The 22,289-nt window shown below is 36.7% G+C and overlaps 1 protein-coding gene across 1 annotated transcript; it reads right to left on the bottom strand.

Annotated features, from left to right (window-relative positions):
- Positions 1-19,666: 19,666 nt before the first annotated feature.
- Positions 19,667-20,247, bottom strand: LOC107824575 (uncharacterized). The gene is made up of 2 exons (XM_016651405.2): positions 19,981-20,247; positions 19,667-19,897 (listed from the first exon to the last, which is right to left on the bottom strand). Exons 1-2 carry the CDS (start codon positions 20,245-20,247, stop codon positions 19,667-19,669), a joined length of 498 nt encoding a protein of 165 aa, XP_016506891.2.
- Positions 20,248-22,289: the final 2,042 nt, after the last annotated feature.

Here is a 22,289-nt window from a genome sequence, read left to right as displayed (position 1 = left end):
GGAACGCTCTCACGACCTTCCGTAAAAGATAACAAGTCTGCACATCCATATCGCCTACGGCACTAATGCTGAAAAGCGATCAAGAATCCATAACCAGGATGCAAAGCCTTTTTCATAAAACACTGATCTCAACTGACGCTGAAGACAATGCCAGCTTAGTCTTGTTATGCCCCGCAGTATTACGTCGATGTTATGCTCTACAGTAATATATATTGCGGTGATGTTACGCTTCGCGATATTATGTTACAATGATATAGCACCCTGAAGTACTGTACGTTGAATTTGTCATAAGGTAATTGACATCAGTCCAAGTAAAAGATTATTTGGAGATCATAAGGATTATGCTATTTTACAAGTGATTAGTAAATTCATGAAGGTGAAAGGGGGAGCAAGTCAAAGAAAATAAATTTTGTCCAAATTTGGCATTTTGGGGTAAAATACTGTCGAGCTAAAATACCCAGTATTTATGGACTAGTACCATGCAAGGTACCATATGACCATGGTAGTATAACATATAAAGTATATATGAAGTATTTTAGTAATAAATAAAATTTTAAGTAATTTGGATAATTTTTAAATTATGCGGGTAATTGGTTAAATTATCGGGTAACGTGACATTACCCGATTAACTAATAAGTGGATAAAATTAACAAGATCATACCAAAAAGGAACGTGGCAGCCCCTTCTTAGTTTTAAGGTGAGTCATAAACCACATTTACATGTGTCAAGGCTAATTTACAAATGCCTTATCTAGTAGAGATTTTTATTTAGAAAGAGGAATGGATAAAACAAAATTTTTACATTTCTAATTTTGAACAAAAGAACGTGAGGGACCGGGGGACATTACATTTCGTCCAAGAACTCTTAGCCAAAGAGTTCAAGTTCAACAATTGATTTAATCCATTCTGTTTTGCTCAAAACGTTGGAAGCAAAGCAGAACAATTCGTCCAAGTGTGAATTTCGTCCACATTTCGCAGAAGCAGATCCGTTCGAATAATTCCTGGAACATGTATGTTAAGGCTAAGTTTTTTCTTCATTTTGGTATGATCTCATCATTACACAAGTTTGGTAATGAGGCATAAAGAAAAATTCAGATCCCAAAATTTACGTATATTTTGTTGTATCACAAGTTACATATATTTTTCTAGTTTTGTAAGTTATAATATTCTCCTTATCGGGACTTTATATTCAATTGAGTATTTCTCTTTTCCAGTCAAGAGAGCAGAGAGTTTATATATACAGTATTAAAAGTATTTTCATTACCATCGAGCTATAATCTATGGGCAGGCCCCTATGGGCAACCTCAGATCAGATGGTAAGATATATACTGAGCCTACTGTGGCTGAGCACTTATGAACGAGCCCAGTTGGTCGAGATACAGAGCCTATTATGGTCGAGCACTTATGAGAGAGCCTACTACGGTAGAACAGTTATATATATATCAAGTCTTATAGGGCCGGATAACTATTTTACTTACTATATTGAGAGAATTGAGTCGGTATCAGCATGTAAACATATTTTCAGATTTTCTTTGGCTTCCAGCTATTTGCAGTTATTATATTATCAGTTCAGTTTTAGATTTCAGTATATTTCCTTACATACTCGGTACATTATTTCGTACTGACGTCCCTTTTGCCTGGGGACGCTGCATTTCATGCCCGCAGGTTCTGATAGACAGGTCGAGAGCCCTCCAAGTAGGCTATCAGCTCAGCAGAAAATGTTGGTGTGCTCCATTTGCTTCGGAGTTGCTTTTTTGGTTAGTATGATTTAGACGTGTATTGTTTGGTATGGCGGGACTCTTTCCCGGCCTTTATGACATTTATGTACTCTTAGAGGCTTGTAGACATATGTCGTGTACGTGAAATATTGTACGGCCTTGTCGGCTTATGTTTTGAATTCATAAATGATTATGTTGGCCTATTAGGCCCGTATGTCACATGTATATGATGATGTAATAAGAAAGATATGTTACGTTGGTACTCAGTTGAGTACGGTACCGGGTTCCCATCGCGGCCCATCGGTTTGGGTCGTGACAAAAAGTGATATCAAAGTAGTTTTGTCCTAGAAAGTCTACAAGCCGTGTCTAGTAGAGTCTTATTTATGGGTATGTCGTACACCAAACTTATAAGCAGGAGGCTACATGGCATTTAAGATTGTCACTCTTTCTTCTTACTCTAGATCATGTGGTAGAGCTCATTTATAAGAATTCAAGTCTCGAACTTCTATTTTTATTCGTAATAAGACAATGCCTGCATTCAAAAAGATGATCGATAAGAGATATAGCTGTGGAAGTATTGAATTAGAGGAACTTGACTTTGTATCATGCTTATGATAAGTAAATGTGATATCTTCAGCAGATCATGTGCGTACTAAAAGGTGTAAGCCTCTTTATAAGAAGCCTTAAGGCAAGAATGCCTATCCACCTTTATGGTAAAAGAAAATGAGAGATTAAAAAGATAAATACAAGTTTCAACAAGCAAAGAAGCAAGATAAAGAATGGTACGAGGCGTCCAATTAACAAAGGTTAACAGTGTCTATAATTCAGGCAGAGGCACATAAGATTTTTGAGTTATATTCAATAGTAACATAGGTATGTACAATTGGTCGCACCCATTCCAGATATGCCCTATGGGGGTTAATAGAAGTAGTTTAAGAAGATATGATGGATGAATTGTTTGTGTTAGTTGACATTTCCAAAGGATATTGCAAGTGTGCTAGTAGATCTCCTCGTGAGACACCTAGATAGTGCACCCTAAAATATTAAAGCTAGATATGAGCACTGGAAACCTTGAAGGAATAAATATTACCTTAGTGTAGCTCCCGCCCCCAGTAAAGAAAGAATGTTAGGCAATTGAAAGAGCCAAGGGATGGAGCAAGGGTAGCCAAAAGCAAAAGAATATTTTGTTCGAGTTTTTAGAATAAAGCAATAGACATAGATAATTAGTGGGAGATAAGAAGAGAGTTAATGAAACACTATGAGTAAGATGTGGTACATGGATGACAACGGTAGATCAAAAGATGTCAATATTACAAAATCTATAGTCAAGTGAAGGAAGAGACGATGAGTGACATACATTAGGACAACAAAAGAGTATAGACCATACAATCATATCCTCATTTCGAGAAATAAGTCCGCAACTCTAGCGTGATTACCAAGAGGAAAAGTTAGACCCTAGAGTAATAGAAATCAATATGGGCTGGTGAATAAGATAAACTAAATATGAATTAGGGACTGAGTGATTTGGTAATAATCAGCATTATGAGAATTTCATCCGGCAATAATAGGATGGACAACAGAAAAAGGTTCATGAGAAATTCAAAGAATAGTCATTCAGGAAGACACTTCCCTAAAGATAGCAATGTTAGCAAAGTTAAGCTTAAGGGACCGTATGTACCAGTTATATTAAGTGTCACCCTCGCGAGTAAGGGGATTTGTCATCCTTGGTACAGAAGGATTGTCGCAAGGCAAGTAAGTATCATTGATGTTGAGAAACGATGGCAAAGATGAAAAGGTAAAACATCTATAGGTAGATCCTCGTGGCTTCAGCTCTTAGTACACCCCTAAAGGAGGGAAAATGGAGTGACGTGGCATTAAGTCAGAATTAAGTGGTTCTAGTGGCTATGAAATGGTAAAGAAAGAATGCGATAAATGAAAGAGGAATGAGAAGGCACCTATCCAAATCTTACATATACGCTACGATTCAAGAATATTGTGCAAGCACGACGTCAAGAAGAGGAATTAAAAGTTCCTGCCCGAGCTGTTATTAATAAACAAAGAGCCAGTGCGAGACGTAAGATAAGACAAAGAAAATAACCCAAGAAAGATTATAAGGAATATTGATATGAGAATGGGCCAACAAGTAGTTAGTAATTGGTCAGGAAGATCCCACTTATGGATAAACGGGATAAACATAGTTACAGACGAGTCATCAGATCGTGTGAGATAAACATAGTAGAACCCAACATGGAGAGTTCAGCCTCGAAGAATATCATTATAATACTTGAGATATATTCAAATAAGAGTCGGGGTAGCTAAAGATATTGTATGAGTGTTACGGGGATAAAAGAAAGGCCACTAGGAAGGCACTCAAAATATCAGTTCAGAAGCAACCATACAAGCACAAGGGCATGGAGGTAAGCAACTACGGATGATTACAGGCAAGTAAGGACAGCAAAAAGGTCCGTAATAAACTCATAGCTTTACAAGAGTCAAGGGTTCTCCCTAAGTACTACAACGAAAGACTAGCTAAGGAGATAAGAAAAAAGGCTTCAACTTAAGCACAGTGACCTAAAAAGGAAATGGTCGTGTAACAATAAATCTCGCAACAACATTGTAAGCATTCCAAAGGAAAGCGGCACCTACCGTGGCTAATGAACGGGAAGTAAGAATTAAAAATAATATTCGAGATCATATGAGTTGTATGAAAACTCTAGAAAGTGTGGCACTAAGATAAGCTAAGTATGGATGCAACAAGGGGCAGAAAGACCAGGAAAAGTAATTGCACACGTTTAAAGGAAACTGAGATGGAACGAAAGGAATTATTCGATAAATGATCCGGAGTTAGTACGTTATACATACACTCAAGAATTTGGAGCATTATCCAGGCAGCATATTTGTTGATAATCATACAACCATAGAAGACTATGATATAAGTTAAAAGAAAGAATTGAGCCCAAGACATAAACAAAGGATTCAATTGTTAGAAGATTGTATCATGGATATTCCATAACGCCCATGAAAGGCTAAGGTAATAACTGATACCATGAGCCACAGATCGGAAGATAGATTAAGCCTACGTAAAGGCTGATCAAAAGGAAGAGGAAACTAAAGAATTACATCACACAAGTAAATCAGGAGTCTGATTATTGGACCTAAAAAAATTATAGAAGTTGTGCTTGAGAACATGACAGAATCACTCGTAATATCAGATGTTCAAGAGAAATAAAACAACAACCATAATCTATAATGGATCTACAAGGAAGCCAGTTAGAAGAAGTACCAGCCTCATAAGAAGTCAGCAAAGCTCCCACTGGATTGTGTATGTACCAGAGGTGTGAGTATTATAATAGAGATTCAAGTTATGAACGTGAATTACACCTAGGTAGAAGGGAGGTCACAAAAGAGATAGAAGATACGATGCGAGATTTTAAGGTAAGTGAGGTAAAGGTGAACAACGTATGAGATACTCGAAGGCAGAAGATCGTGAATAGTCGATACTTTAGATAGAAGGCTATAAGCACGGGGATCCAATAACCGGGAATGATAGCGGCATCATCAGCGGCATGTCTTCCAGCCTATGGTTTCTAAGTACTGAGAGATTTAGTTAAGAGAATAGGGAAAAGTTGGAGACGATGTGATGTCTCGCTTGACGTTTCAGAATAACATAAGAAAATCTATGGTGCAAGCAAGTTGAAGAAAAGTTTATAAATGGATATGCATAGGTCGCAAGCTAAAGTATGGTAGAGTGATAAAGTTTTAAGGAAGCATGAGTAAGGATGAGAAAAGGCAAGTGAAAACGTGATGAGAATGGATAAGTCTTTAGGAATAAGCCCATGAAAACAAGAAGAGTAGACAGTTTCTCTATGTTATACAAAGCTCACTATAGCTTTAATGAACTCAAATGAGTCTAAGATTAATAGCATTTAGAAGGAATGAAATGTTGACCCGGTAATAAAATGAAGGGTATAATTGTGACAGGTACAGGATGACGTTTGGGCCTTCGTTTGAATAATGATTTGAAAGAGAAGGAGAAAAGATTTCATTGGCGGCACGAAATTAGAATACCCCTACAAGGTGAATCACATTGAGTCACTATGAAATACGATTATGGGAATCGCTTCAAATATTCCTTGAGGTAACGTAAGCTCTAGGGGCAAAGTATTACGTAAGAAGTTTCAAATTATCAGTGGTATATTGTAGATCAATATTCGTGAATTCAACAAAGTACCGACCGAAGAACTTCAGTATACTCATATATGGCCAAAGGGACATCTTATCAAGCTATATATATTAATCCTAGAGATTAGGCACACTTATAAGGTCAAAATTATATAGGTTGCATGATAAAAGATAGTAACAGTTACGGGATTGGAAGGATTCCGACTACAAGTTGTGGTGTGAGAAGGAGGCCTAAGAGGGGAATGCCCTGGACTTTGGACTCATTCACAGGACAATCAACTAGATGGCAAGAGAAGTTCTAAAGTATTCGAAAGATATAAGTTATGAAAATGATAAGTGCATCAGTCAACATTCGAGGACGAATGTTCCAAAAGGGAAAATAATAATACGCCCCGCAGTATTACGTCGATGTTATGCTATACAGTAATATATATTACAGTGATGTTACGCTTCGCGATATTAAGTTACGACGATGTTGCACCTTGAAGTACTATACGTTGAATTTGTCATAAGATAATTGACATCGGTCCAATTAAAAGATTATTTGTAGATCATAAGGATTATGCTATTTCACAAGTGATTAGTAAATTCATGAAGGTGAAAGGGGGATCAAGTCAAAGAAAATAAATTTTGTCCAAATTTGACATTTTGGGGTAAAATATGGCCCGAGCTAAAATACCCAGTATTTATGGACTAGTACCATGCAAAGTACCATATGACCACGGTAGTATAACATATAAAGTATATATGAAGTATTTTAGTAATAAATATAACTTTAAGTACTTTGGAATAATTTTTAAATTATGCGGATAATTAATTAATTACCGGGTAACGCGATATTACCCGATTAACTAATAAGTGAATAAAATTAACAAGATCATACCAAAAAGGGATGTGGCAGCCCCTTCTTAGTTTTAAGGTGAGTCATAAACCACCTTTACATGTGTCAAGGCTAATTTACAAATGCCTTATCTAGTAGAGATTTTTATATAGAAAGAGGAATGGATAAAACAACATTTTTACATTTCTGATTTTGAACAAAAGAACGTGAGGGACCAGGGGACATTCCATTTCATCCAAGAACTCTTAGCCAAAGAGTTCAAGTTCAACAATTGATTTAATCCATTATGTTTTGCTCAAAATGTTGGAAGCAAAGTAGAACAATTCGTCCAAGTGTGAATTTTGTCCACATTTCGCAGAAGCAGATCCGTTCGAATAATTCCTGGAACAAGTATGTTAAGGCTAAGTTTTTCCTTCATTTTGGCATGATCTCGTCATTACACAAGTTTGGTAACGAGGCATAAAGAAAAATTCATATCCCAAAATTTACGTATGTTTTGTTGTCTCGCAAGTTACGTATATTTTTCTAGTTTTGTAAGTTACAATATTCTCCTTATCGGGACTTTATATTAAACTGAGTATTTACCTCTTCTAGTCAAGAGAGCAGAGAGTTTATATATACAGTATTAAAAGTATTTTCATTACCATCAAGCTATAATCGATGGGCAGGTCTCTATTGGGAAACCTCTGATCAGATGGTAAGTTATATACCGAGCTTACTGTGGACGAGTGATTATGAGCGAGCCCAGTTGGTCGAGATACAGAGCCTAGTATGGCCGAGCGCTTATGAGCGAGCCTACTACGACAGAGCAATTATATATATATACACCGAGCCTTATAGGGCCGGACAACTATTTTACTTACTATATTGAGAGAATTGAGTCGGTATCAGCAAGTAAGCATATTTTCAGATTTTCTTTGACTTCCAGCTACTCGCAGTTATTATATTATCAGTTCAGTTTTAGCTTTCAGTATATTTCCTTACATACTCGGTACATAATTTCGTACGGACGTCCCTTTTGCCTGGGGACGCTGCATTTCATGCCTGCAGGTTCTGATAGACATGTCGAGAGCCCTCCAAGTAGGCTATCAGCTCCACGGAAAATGTTGGTGTGTTCCATTTGCTTCGGAGTTGCTTGTTTGGTTAGTATGATTTAGACGTGTATTGTTTGGTATGGCGGGACTCTGTCCCGACCTTTATGACATTTATGTACTCTTAGAGGCTTGTAGACATATGTCGTGTATGTGAAAGATTGTACGGCCTTGTCGGCCTATGTTTTGAGTTTATAAATGATTATATTGGCTTATTAGGCCTGTATATCACATGTATATGATGATGTAATAAGAAAGATACGTTACGTTGGTACTCAGTTGAGTAAGGTACCGGGTGGCCGTCGCGGCCCACAATGCCAGCTTACTCTGAATATTCGAATCCCTTTCCTGCTCATTCGAGTTCGTGACATCCTTGTCAACACCGAACCGCAACCTTGATCCTCACTTTCAAATTTCATACCACTCACTGCACCTAACATGCCAATATGCGGTAGTACAAGATTTTCATCATAACTTCGAAACCACTAATAGATTATTACCTCACCATATAGAAACTTTTCACTTAACCCATTTCAGGAGAACCATAGCAACACACAAGTGAATTCTCATGACCGTAGAATATGCAAATCTTCAAGTAGTGGTCTAAGCCACCATAGCCCTTCCGGGATTCGCCTACACATAACATGGCCATAACACTAGAGTACTTCCGAATAAAATCAATTGCGGTGGCCGTTAAGCTTCGCACGTATCGTCACAAAATCACCAGCATAACTCAATCACACTGGAGGAACTAACCACTGCCACCAATATGCCAATTCAACCATAGCTAACCAATCTAACTTCTTCTAATTTATCCTTAATCACATTAGAAACAATAATAACTCCATTCAACACATAACGAACTCAATCTGCAATCCTCTCGAGTGGCCTTGTATCACGTGACTATGCTGTCTCAAATCCCACAAACCATCTCATGCCCTCCTTATGTGCATATTCGCATCTTCATATACTATACCCATTCTGAAAATACCTTTGCGATTCCGAAGTCATTCCCTTTCATTCCTCCAAAAGCTATACTACAAGCCGAAGATATCATAGAACCTTCCGAGCCTCTTTTCATAATCCGATGTAAAGCTCAATTCTTAAACATACTTATGAACTTGAAATCCTTAGCGCCATGCCTTAACCTCTAAATCCACTAGGACCGTTATTATGAGCCACCCACTCTGACTTGGTCTTGAATATAATCAACTCCAAGATTCTCCTTGCAAATGAACACCCTCTCAATGAAGCTGCCGCATCTACCCGAAGTGTAAATCCTGAACCTTCCCTAAGCCTGAACATAATTGATAAGGCCATTTATGGCACACATCTCTCGAACCATTTGCTCAAATTACCACTTATATTCTTTCCCCTAAGCTGAAATAACTCACCCTTATGTCGATAGCCAGAAACCTCACAAGTAGTTAAACGTGCAACCCAATCGTAGGCGATGGGATCTCCTACTCAGCTTGAAGCTACTATTACGCAACTCTAGGGTCTGTAAGCACGTGATTTTTGCCCTATATGAGAAATACTCCCAAAAAAATGCAAAATAAAATGATTTTCCTTGGTGTGCAATTTTGAGTATTTTTGTGATATGTTTGGATAATTATTTGTATTTGTCTGTGTTCGCTTATTTGTTAAATTAATAGAAAATATAAAAATATGTCGCATTTTGCATGTAGGATTTAATTCTACAATTGTTAGTAATTAAATGAGCTTTACAAAAATTAAAAATTACAAAAATAGGCATCTTTTGCATTTTTAGCATTTAATGTCCAAATATACAATTTTATACTTAATTATTACTTAATTGTGCGTTAATTGTTATTAGGAGTTAATTTGCGCTTTTATAACTTAATTTAGTTCTTAATAATAATTTAAGTATTTTTATAATTTAGTTTTAGAAAATAAAAGAAGAAAAGAGAACAAAAATACAAAAGAAAATCGGATTGGGCCACTTCTTCAATTGTAAGCCAAAGGCCCAAAAAATTGCCCAATCTTCTCCATGACCCAGTCCACTACAGACCGGGTCGACCCGGTCCGCCCCATTAACCCAACACCCCTTCTTCATTTTTTCAAAACACAAAACAAAAGAAAAAAAGAAAAAAAGAACAGAAAACCCTAAAACACTAACTCATCCCCCCCTTTTCATCTTTCTTCTTCTTCTCCCAAACACCAACCTCCCCATCAATGGCTACCCTCCTCTTCATCACACAGCCATGGGCTGCCCACTGCCTCCGTCTCCGGCCAAGCGACCACCATCGCGACTTCATCTTCGTCGTTCGACGTCAAGCTCGGGTTTGAAGCTCGACGTCCATGGCAGCCATTACCCCCAACACACACACGTCGTCCAGCCCGTTCCCAGTGCGTCATCGCCACTGCTCCTCCTCCTTCCTCCGTCTGCTACATCCAAACAGCCCCACGACTACTGTTCGTCTTCTCCGGCGACGAGCTTGAAGCTCGACACCCATAGTCCGCCATGGCTGCTGTCACTACCTCGTCGTCCAGCCCCCCCCCCCCCCCCCCCGCTGCTGCTTCTTCACGTTCCAAGCTCGAGCGAGTCGTCCAAACTCAGTCACGTGACCAAACGGAACCCCAGCTACCTCGTTCCTTCACTTCTGCCGCGACAACTGCTGCTGCTACTCCGGCACGGCTTCAGTCAACTTCTTAAAATCGCCTCCATCGTCATTTGTTCAAAGCTTTGGTTGGGAAACAGTCCATACATATTTCTTTCGATCCGGTTAGTAGATTTTGAGTTTTATTTTGTCTGTATTTTGTTTTGATATTTCTCGAATCTAAAATCGGAAAATGTTTGTTTCGTTCATCGTTTGAATTAATTTTTTTCTAGTTTGTTCATGTTCTTTGTTAAATTAATTTTTTCAGATTTTCAAATGAAAGATTAATTAATTATTTTTCATGTTATTTCATGTTTGTATTGTTGTTTAGATAAATATTTGTTAGTTTAATGTTTGTTAGATTCAAATTGAAATTTAATTGATTATTTCTTCAATTTGTTTCATGTTGTTATGTATTTTCCAGAAATTATTAATGTTGTTTGAATCATTTAGTCCGTCATGTTTTGTTGCTTAAAAATAGATTTAATTCATGTTCGTCTTGGTTTGAAGTTCATGTTTAAATCCAGTGATTTAATGTGAGTTTATGTTTGTTTTTGATTGGTTTGATTTAGTTTGAATCATGTATTTTGTTGTTTGTATTGTTGTATCCTTGCTAAATTAACCAGGATTGGTTCCCAATATGGTTAATTTGGTTCCATTAATTTGGAGTTGTGTTGTTCATCGTGTTCATATAATTGTTGTTGAAGATTGTTGAGAAATTGGTCATCTTGACTATATTTTGGTCAAGTTATGATTTAATTGATTGTTTAGAGCAGAGGGGTAATTTGGTAAATTGCATTGCATTGGGGGGTAGATTTGTAATTGCAATAAGGTCGGAGGGGTAGTTTGGTAATTGAACATTATTTTGATTCTTTATGTTAAGCATGAGGGACAAATATAATGGGGTGGGGTTTTTGATGTACTTGTTTAATATAATGGGGGACAAGACAAAACATAATGGGGAGGAATCTTGTACTTGTTTAATGTAGGCATGGGGGGCATATTGTAATGGCTTGGGAATGTGGTATTTATTTAATGTAGGCATGTGGGACAAGGTTTAAAATAAAGTAAACATTAATAAGTGGGACAAAGCATGCCATTGGGAGAATAATTTGGGGTTGGGAATTGAAGACTTGTCTTGCTATATATAGAGTCATTCTTGACATTGAAAAACTTGAACATTATTGAGAGGACTTAGAGATTATTATTGGGAGAATATTTTTGAGAGTAATACATTCTGAAAAATTTCAAGAATGTTAGAGAGTAAAAGAAAAAGACAACTTGAACTTCACTCGAATAATTTTCGTTTGCTTTTTTCGAGTGTTATTCAAAAATCAGAAACTACTGCATCTTGTATCTTTTCTCTTTTCTGCTTTGACTGCGATTGTACTCTGGCATTGCTGGGTTTTCAATCTGTTACTGGGTTATTTTACTGGTTGTTGCTGGTTTTGCGCTGTTGCTGAATCTGCTGTTGCTGTGGTATTATTGCTGCTGACTTCTCCTTCTTTTGTTCTTGTACTGCTGTTTCCAGGTACACATTTGTACAATCTCGGCTTGAAGCAAAAAATGAAATATTAATCAGGCTTTGTTCCTGTTGAATTCCTCCTGTTGGATTTGTGTTTGAATATTAATTTTTCTTTCTTCGTATAAAGATGTAGTTGAATGATTAATGAATAATGAGGTTGCATATGTATACTTTCTTCATCTAATAATGTTAGTTTAAATTAATCGGAGAATAATTAATCTGTTTCGATATTATGGTCAATCCCATGTTCTAGTATTATTGAATAACAGAATATAAAAAATGAAAACAGTTTTTCTTTGTAGAAACTCGGTCGCGATTTTCCATTCGCATTAGCCGTAAACTAATAACTAATAAGTTACGTTTTAGCATGTAATTAATTGAGAGATTTTCTTTATTTTAGAGATGAACTTAATAGAAATATAGTCACTGTAGGTTTATCCTTTTAAATAAAAATGAGACGAGCCTCGACAAACAAAAATACACAAGCTGCGGGGCCCTCTAAATGTATATATACTTAGAATTCGGGACAGGCCGTTTAGCGAATTTTACGGCCTTCCCAAAATAATAATACGCTAGTTGCTTTAGGCGCACCTTTAATAATTTAACCTTCTTAAACACGGGTGCACATTGATGTGACCCAAATCCAAATCTCAACGGAGTCAAAATGTGTTGACGATCACGGGTGCATTGATTGTGACGTGGTTCGAGGTGCATTTTCATGACGTTGCAATTCTATAAAAATAAATGATAATAATAAAAGCGGTTTTAAACTTAATAAAAGCACATAAGTCACAACATGTATTTAATCAGATATTTAGCCATCATAACAATTTAAGCGACCGTGCTAGAACCACGGGATTCGAGGGTGCCTAACACCTTCCCTCGGGTCAACAGAATTCCTTACTTAGAATTTCTGGTTCGCAGACTTCATTTGGAAAAGTCGAAAATTTCCTCGATTTGGGATTCAAGATGAACCGGTGACTTGGGACACCAAAAGCCAAACTTTTCCCAAGTGGCGACTCTGAATTAAATAAATAATCCCATTTCGAATATTGTCACTTAAATTGGAAAAACTCCCTCGCGCATTTAACCCTTCGGGGCGGGCGCGCAAAAAGGAGGTGTGACAGGGCCCACCAAGATTCTTTATCTCTCATTGCAATAACCTTGCGCAATCAACCTCCAAATTCCTCGAAATAATTCCGTTAGCATTTCATGAACACTCTGAATGTCTCGCAGAAGCTTCGCCAACCATGCGACCGCTGATCTGCTCACAGGAGATAACCCACCTGTGGAAATTACATGCTGACATCTTCCAGCGTTGCTGCATGGGGTACAATCACTACGACCTCAATAACCCACCCTGAGCCCGTGCTCATTCACCAACTGTACTAGTTCGTTCACTTCTTATGGACATTAACCAAATGTGCGACAATATCATCCAATTCAAAGTTATATTGCATCCTTCTTCGTATCAAGCAACCCCCCTTTCTATTGCATCCAATCTCCCGCCGTATAATATCCAATATTTCAAATTAAGCCCGTGGACCTAATAACCATCCATTAAAATTCCCAAATCACTCTGTCTCTTCCTCAAGGTGTGTAGTTACCCTACCACTGAATCCATATGTTATTCTACCACTCTCCCACTTTAGTTAAACTCACTCCTCTAAGCAACTACTCGAATCTTGTTTCCCACACTTGGCCAGTCTAGGAGTTTAATCACCACAAGACATTTCCCATGTGCCCTTCCTCATCATTCGCTGCCCATTCAAACTCGCAGGAGGAAGCATCATGCACCACATTTGTAGTACCATTAAAATTCCTCAATTCTCGATTTATAATAAGCGCTTCGCATCATATATATTGAGTAGGAAATAACTAAAGGCATAAGCCTCAAAGGAATCAAACCGCAGGATGATGAATAAAGAAGGGAAGTGCTCCTAACAGCCTCGTAGCCTCTCGAAGATAAGTATAGACGTCTCTGTACTGATTCATAAGACTATACTAGACTCGCTCATGACTCGTGAGACCTAAGAGAACCTAGTGCTCTGATACCATGTTGTCACTTCTCAAAATCCACTAAGGGTTGTGATGGCACCGGACATCACTGTCAGGCAAGCCAACACTATTTAACTAGTAATTTCTCGTTTTAGTTATTTCTGAAATCACTTTTTTTTTAATTTAGACAATAAATAATATATCCCACTGAATAAGTAATGATACCTTTAACAATTTTAAAATATTGAATAATCCCATAGACATCCTAGAACCCGGTGTCACAAGTGCATGAGCAATTTCTAGGAAACAATATAGTACAATAACCGTCCGGAGTACAAATGGGACAGTAGAGAAAATACAATACAGTGAAAGAGACTATGTCGGTTGCGGGTCACCTCGAGAGATATAGCTCACCTAAGTCTCTGTATCATCCATGCTATTGCGCTCATTAGGCCGCTAGAGGTACAAGTGCCTGTTCAACAAAAATGCACAGCAAGTGTAGCATAAGTACAAAATAGCGTGTACTCAGTAAGTATCCCGCCTAATCTCGAAGAAGTAGATACGAGAGGTCGACTTCGACACTTACTAGTGGTCCAATAATGATACACCAGTAATATAATAAATCAAAGATTTTTATAAACATGATTGTAACTCAATAGAATGAAGCAAGTGAACAATTCTTTCTTTTATAGGAAATTTCCAAATTCCTTTTCATTATTTATATATTTATCTCAGGTCAGGGAGAAAAAATTATCAACATTTATAATTTCTAAGGCAAACATTACAAGCATGCGCAAATCATGCCGAGGACGTATGGCTCGATCCAACAATAGTTAAATTGTGCACTGTCAGAGGGTCGAATGGCGCGAATCATAGATGCATCTATTTAATCTGCCAAGGCGTTCGGCCCGTTCCCAAATAAATAAACACATTCAAGCAGTCAACAAGGAATTCATCAGGGAGCAATTATTCAGGAAAAGGCAGGTTTCTCTTTTAAAAGTCAAGAAATGATGTCTAGTCTTTTAAAAATTTATTTATACATTCAATATGTGTTTAAGCATTTTTAAATTGACAACAAGGTTGCAAATATTACAAGTAAAGTATGCTTTTGGGCCTTAGACTACCCCGACTTATAATCCAATTTATAAAATTTTCTAACCCCGATCGAAAAGTTGACAAAAGTGCCCTCAGGACCACGTGCCCAGATTCCAAAAATTTTCGAAGATAAAGTTTACCCCCACCTCACGAACTCAAATATATAATTGGCTCTCAATTTCATGTTCAAAATCGTGGTCAAAATCTAAGAATATAAATTTTCTAGGTTTTCTTCAAAATCCCAAAATTTCTACTAATTTACATGATTTTCCATGTTAAAATCTAGATATAATCCAAGTGATTAACTTGCAATAGGTGGGAATCACCTACCTTAACATGGATGATGAAAATGGAGCTCCAAAATCGCTCCTAAATCGTCTCCCATGGAGGAAATGAGATGAAATGATCCAAACACATTTCTTTACACTTATACACTGCCCAGATGACTCTTCTTCGAGTTCGCGAGACCCCCGTCGTGTTCGCGAAGAAGAAAATTCCCAAAAACCATTTTTCAAACTCCTCTCAGATAGCATCTAGTATAATAGCCATAACTTTTTGTACAAAATTCCAAATAACAATTGGTTTAATGGTTTGAAAACTAAAGACCAATATCTAAAACTTTCATCTTTTGTAAATTTCCCAATTCCTTATATTTTTTGAGATATAAGCTGCCAAAGTTAGCCCTGTGCAACATAAATTTCTTCTTTATCTTCCCGGACAGCCTGTAGTGTACCAGCCATAACTTTTCGTACACAAATTGAAATGCTAAATGGTATACCTTTTTGAAAACTAGACAGAAAGGAATACAACTTTCCTTTTTGTATCATCTTCAAATTACTTGTAGATGGTGAGATATGAGCCGTCGAAGTAAGACTTGCGCAACAAAAATTCTTCTTCTTCGCGAACGCGAAGAACAAAATCCAGAAGCCAAATCCTTTTTCGCGAACGCGAGAGGACCCTCGCGGACGTGAAAAACAACACCAGACACCAGCATCAGCTATATCAAAACAGCCCAAAATAATCCGAAACCACCCCGAAACACACCTGAGGCCCCCGGGACCCCATCCAAACATACCAACCAGTCCCATAACATAACACGGGCCTGCTCAAGGCCTCAAATCACATCAAACAATGCTAAAACTATGAATCGCACTCCAATCCAAGCTTAATGAACTTTAGAATTTCAAACTTCTATATTCGATGCCAAAACCAATCAAATCATGTTCGATTGACCTCAAATTTTGCACACAAGTCATATTCGACATTACAGACCTACTCCAACTTCCGGAATCGAAATCCGACCCCGATATCAAAAAGTCCACTTCCGGTCAAACTCCTCAAAACCTTCAAATTTCTATATTTAGCCAAATTACTCCAAAATGACCCATGGACCTCCGAATTCACTTTTGATCGTGCTCCCAACACCAGAATCACCATACAGAGCTATTCCCATACTAGGAATCCCAAACGGATATCGATAACACTAATATGTACTTCAACCCAAACTTATGAAATTCTTTCAAAATGCCAACTTCCACAATAGGTGCCGAAACATTCCCGGATCTTCCAAAATCCGATCCAGACATACGCCCAAGTCCAAAATCATCATACGAAACTGTTAGAACCTTTGAATCCTAATTTCGAGGTCGTTTACTCAAAAATCTAATCTTAGTTAATTCTTTCAATTTAAAGCTTCCGAAATGAGAATTCTCTCTCTAAATCAACTCTGAACTTCCCAGAATTCAATTCCGACCATGCATATAAGTCATAATACCTGAAGTGAAGCTACTCAGGGCCCCAAACCACTAAACGATGTGCTAGATCTCAAAACGATCGGTCGAGTCGTTACAAGAGATAGTATTGGTTTTGATGGTCCATAATTTTCTATCTTTACTCCTACTCCTCCAATTACACAGATGAGCAATGATGAGTGTTTGTCTATGGAGGTTAAAGGAAATGTTGAAGAAGATCTTGGTTGAGGTAAAAGGAATAAGAAGCTTAGTTGGCAATTGAAATCTCCTTTTGAACAGCAAAGAAAAATAGGAACATCGATGGCGCACAATGAAAATACTCCCAAGAATACGGGCTGGATAAAATCAAAATATGCTCGTACATGTATTTTTCATTATGGCAAAGATGATGCAAACTTATTGAAGACATTCATTGGGTGGTTGGGCAAGGAGAAAAGGAAAGGTCGCAAAAAACTTAAGCCTCTAAATGTATTTCATTATTTGTTAATTGCTTAAATTCGTGTCCTGAACTTGTATATTTTAAATTCCTAAAGTTAAGTGTCCTTAACTTTTGAGATTGCAGGTCTAAGTTCATGACCAAGTGTCCTTAACTTTTGAACTTGTAAATGTAAGTTCAGTACTAAGTGTCCTTAACTTTCGAACTTGTAAATATAAGTTCAGGACCAAGTGACCTTAACTTTTGAACTTGGAATTCAAAGTTCAGGACCTTTTGCCCTTAACTTTTGAACTTAGAACTCGAAGTTTAGGACCTATTGTCCTTAACTTTTGAATTTAGTAGCTTAAGGTCAGGACCAAATGTCCTTAATTAGGAAATGAGGACTAACTTCTAACTTTGATATTTTCAAAATTTTCAGGGGAGAAACTGACATATATGCTCACAATAATGGTGTGAGAAAGAATCCATATAAATTGTACCATCAAAAAATCAGTAGCAAAATGTTCCTCCTTAAGCTTTCAGATAGTAGATTTGTACTTGATGATAAGGTTTGATAATTCGCAAGACATTTATTTTCTTTATTCTTAATTTATTATTTTTTAATTATTTATGACTGATGGATTTGTTTTATTTTTTTTGCTTTTTATGAAACATATTGACATTGCCCTGCATTATTTGAGAAAGAAGGAATGCTACCACCCTCGCGCCCATTCTTTTCATTGCACAACTACAGATATACTTTTTGATAATTATATGGTTCTTGTATATAAGGATTTCAATGAAGATGTTATAGCTGAGTTTTGGTGTGGTGATAATCAATTATTTCTAACACCATATGTATGGGGTGACAGTTGTAGATATGGAATTGTTTGGACTGAGGTTGACAAAATCTTTTTTCTATGTCGGCTTCCTTCAGAAGATGATGATGTTGTGACACATTTTTTTGTGGGGGTATTGGACTTGAATGAGAAAAAGAATGATGTGTACGATTCCATATCTAGTGATCCATATGAGGTAGGAATGAATCACATTGAAATATATGCACGCATGATCCCCCACTTGCTAAAGTTCTCACAGTTTGAGAAAAATCACAAGTCTTTTGGAAATGCATTCAACAAATTTGATATTCAGTGGCAAAGGTCACTACACCAAACTGGATCGTACGTGTTGTCATTTGCTATATAATTTATATGTACTTTAGATTTATTTTATTAAAGATATTATTTAATTGACTCCGTATCTTACATTTTTCTTAGGACTGATTGTGGTGCATTCCTAATCAAGTATGTGGAGTTGTTGATGATTGGAAATGATGTGGAGAAATTCCAACCTGAAGACATAACAAACTTTAGAAAAGAACTTGCAACAAATCTTTGGGCACACGGAGAGTGGAAAAGAAATTCTGATTATGATACACCACTAGAAAAGGTTGGCAACGACTATGATAGCGAAAATAAAACTTGCTGCCCAAAGGCGCTGTAGTTTAGTTGTAAAGAAAGTTAGTTGTTGTTGATATTTTGTATAAAATTGCTGTAAACAAGGCACTTTTATTTTATTTGCATATCATAATTTTTGGTCACAACTATGCCAAATTACAGTTTCGGAAGTAGTATGAAGGCATCATGTTATTAATTTCTTTGTTTCTGTCAAGTATTGATTTGTCCATTTGCAATCCCTAAATTAAGTGTATTGAGCTTGCAAGTATTAGTTAAGGACCAAGTGTCCTTAACTTTTGAACTTGGAAATCGAAGTTCAGGACCAGATGTCCTTAACTTTTGAACTTAAAACTTGAAGTCCATGACCAGATGTCCTTAACTTTTGAACTTGAAATTTGAAGTTCAAGACCAAGTGTCCTTAACTTTTAAACTTGGAACTTGAAGTTCAGGACCAAGTGTCCTTAACTTTTGAACTTGGAATTCAAAGTTAAGGACCAAGTGTCCTTAACTTTTGAACTTGGAACTCTAAGTTAAAGACCAAGTGTCCTTAACTTTTGAACTTGGAACTCTAAGTTAAGGATTGCTTGTCCTTAACTTTTGAACTTGGAACTCAAAAGAAACAAAAAGAATGTAAGCGCAAATAAACTTTGAATATTCAGGATATCTACTCAAATAAAAATAATCTAAATTAATCCAATTTATAGCAAAAACGTAAAAGAGTAGATAAACATAATTGTATATATCTACTATTCTCTATGCTTCCTTGAAAATGGATGGACTGCTGGAGAATATATACAAGTTGTTCTATTATGACCAATTCTTCTGCAACGATCACATTTGAATGTTATTTTTGATGACTCGGTAGCTGGAATATGCCTTTTCTTCTGCCTTCTACCTGGTGACACTTCGAAATTTGGAGGTTTAATAATTTGTGATTTAACACTCTCTGGTACAATCTAAGAATTAGTATGTCCTACAGATGTATTTGTCTTTCATATGTTTTCAGCCAAGATTCCTTTAAGTACCAGTGCGAGCAAAAGTTGGACTTCTTGATGTTTCTCTTCTCAATAGCTGCAATTGCATGTATGCATGGTAATTCATCAAATTGAAACTGAAAATAATCACATGTTCTTTTGTTTAAGTCCACCAAGAAAGTAATTCCTTCTTCCTCAACTCTAGAGCGCCATGAATCAACAGGGAAGACCTTCAATGTTGAAAAATTATAAGTTAATACATTATGTTAAATTATCATTAAAATAATAAGCAAACAAAGAACATAATACTTACATTAGAAGTAAATGCTAAATCTATCTTTTTCTTCAATTCCTTTTCTACCCAACAAGAAACGTCATAAAAAGTTACTTCTGCTTCATTTCTTCTTTCATAAAACCAACGTTGCAGCTTCACCTGGATGAAATCCATCATTCTTAATATAGGCAGCTCCCTTGCTTCTAATAGCACAGAATTCATTGACTCAACTATGTTTGTTGTGAGCATGTCATATCTTCGTCGTGGACTACAAGAACGTGCCCGCCTTTCCGGTGGTTCTTCCATCAAGTAGTCATAAGTCTTCTTATCTACTTACGCTATATCTGACATGTATAGATCAAATTCTTTGTGCCCGTATACTCTTGCAACATTTTGGAAAAGTTTTATGACCTCACTTTTCACTTTCCTTCGCTTTAGGTTCTGCTCCAAATGGTAGATACAAATCCCGTGATGGCTTTCAGGGTATACCTTTGCAATGTCATATGCAATAGCCTGATGCATGTCTGATAAAAAAATTAAATTTTCACGGCTCCCAATTGCATTGCGAAGCTCACTAAAGTACCACTCATAGGAATTGTTATTTTCAGATTCTGCAATTCCAAAGGCTAGTGGGAAAATTTAGTTATTTGCATCCTTTGAAAATGAAATCATTAAAATACCACGAAATTTTGACTTAAAAAAAGTTGCATCAACAGCAATCACTGGTCTACAATGATTCTAACCAGTTATTGATGATCCATATGCGTAAAACATATAAAGAAACCTGAAAATACAGTATAATAGAAGGTTAACAGAATTTAAGGACATGTAGTCCTTAACTTAGACTAACAAAGACAAAAGTTAAGGACAATTAGTCCTGAACTTCAAGTTACAAGCCCAAAAATTTAGGACAGGTAGTCCTGAAGTTAGACTTCCAAGGTCAAAAGTTAAGTACATTGGTCCTTAACTTAGAGTTACAAGTTTAAAAATTAAGGACATGCAGTCCTTAACTTAGAGTTACAAGTTTAAAATTTAAGGACATGCCGTCCTTAACTTAGAGTTACAAGCTCAAAAGTTAAGGACATAGAGTTCTGAACTTAGAGTTACAAGTTCAAAAGTTAAGGACAGACAGTCCTTAACTTAGAGTTCAAAGTTAAGGACCAAGTGTCCTTAACTTTTTGACTGCACACATCAAAAACTAGTTAAGGACAGCATGTCCTAAATTTTATAAAATAGACTGATAATCTCTTTTTTGATTGTTTACCTGTTGTTGTCGTCTATCTTTATGTTAGTATATGTTCCCGCATTTTTACTTTTCATCATATACAAGTATGAAGACAATAATTCATAATTCTCTTCAGGAGTTCCTCTTATTAAAGCTGAAGCACGTTGAATAGTATGCTACGCCTTGTGATACCCAATGTCTAGTCCATGCAATTTTTACATTTTTGCCATGACAAAAGCTGGTGTAACTTCAAACCTTGGGTCTTGAAGATTGTCAATAATGTAACCACTAATCAACTTTGAAGTTGTATGCCTTTGATCAGCTTTCATAGCGTTAACTGAGCAGTCATGATTTTTCTCAATCTTTACTATCTTGAACAGTGTTGAATCTTTAACTCTGAAACCACGCACACACCACCCACACCTATCATCATTGCATTTCAACGAATATCTTGTTGAGCTTGATCCAACAATGGTGAATTCAAAATGTCCTTTAATTGCTATATTCGAAAAATAATTAATTATATTTTTCTTTTTGTCAAATATTGATCCCACTTTTATTTTATTCGACGAAGCATTTTCTCTTAATATCGTAGTTGGAGATTCTTTTTGTTTCGAATTTGAGCTTCGTCTAGTTAGTTGAGTAGAGGTTTTTTAGCAACTTCTTCTATTACCGGTGCACTCTCTAAGACTTGAATACCCAAAGCTTGTTCGTTGTCAATCTCTATAATACTTTGTCCTTCCACTTGAATAGAATCAAATGTTTGAAGCACCTCTTCAGTTATTGGTTTCAACCATATCTATATCCATTATCTGTTGGCATTTGTTTTGATTGTCATGTTTATTTTCTCTGTTGACATGTTCAAAGGTGCTTGTAAATCCAAAATTTCTTTCCAAAACATCAACAATGAAACGACAACCCTTGAAGAGTGAATAATCCCTTGCCGAGATGGGTAACTATGATTATTGCTGACTGTATATTTGGAACGGGTTGCGCGCCGTAACATTATTAGATATCATATTGGATCGGGTTGCACGCCGCAACAGTTATATATGTGGATCAGGTTGCACGCCGCAACAGATATTATATTAGATCGGGTTGCACGCCACAACAGATATTATAT

This window comes from Nicotiana tabacum, chromosome 9 (assembly GCF_000715075.1).
Source record: "Nicotiana tabacum cultivar K326 chromosome 9, ASM71507v2, whole genome shotgun sequence".
Taxonomy (NCBI): domain Eukaryota; kingdom Viridiplantae; phylum Streptophyta; class Magnoliopsida; order Solanales; family Solanaceae; genus Nicotiana; species Nicotiana tabacum.
The sequence above is the reverse complement of the archived record's forward strand: the minus strand, read 5'-3'. Positions and strand labels throughout refer to the sequence as shown.

Excerpts from the sequence above, each read along its gene's own strand:
- LOC107824575 (XM_016651405.2), bottom strand. The coding sequence starts at position 20,247 with ATGGAAGAACCACCGGAAAGGCGGGCACGTTCTTGTAGTCCACGACGA. Across the intron at positions 19,898-19,980 it reads ATTTAGCATTTACTTCTAAT|GTCTTCCCTGTTGATTCATG; the intron begins GTAAGTATTATG and ends TCAACATTGAAG.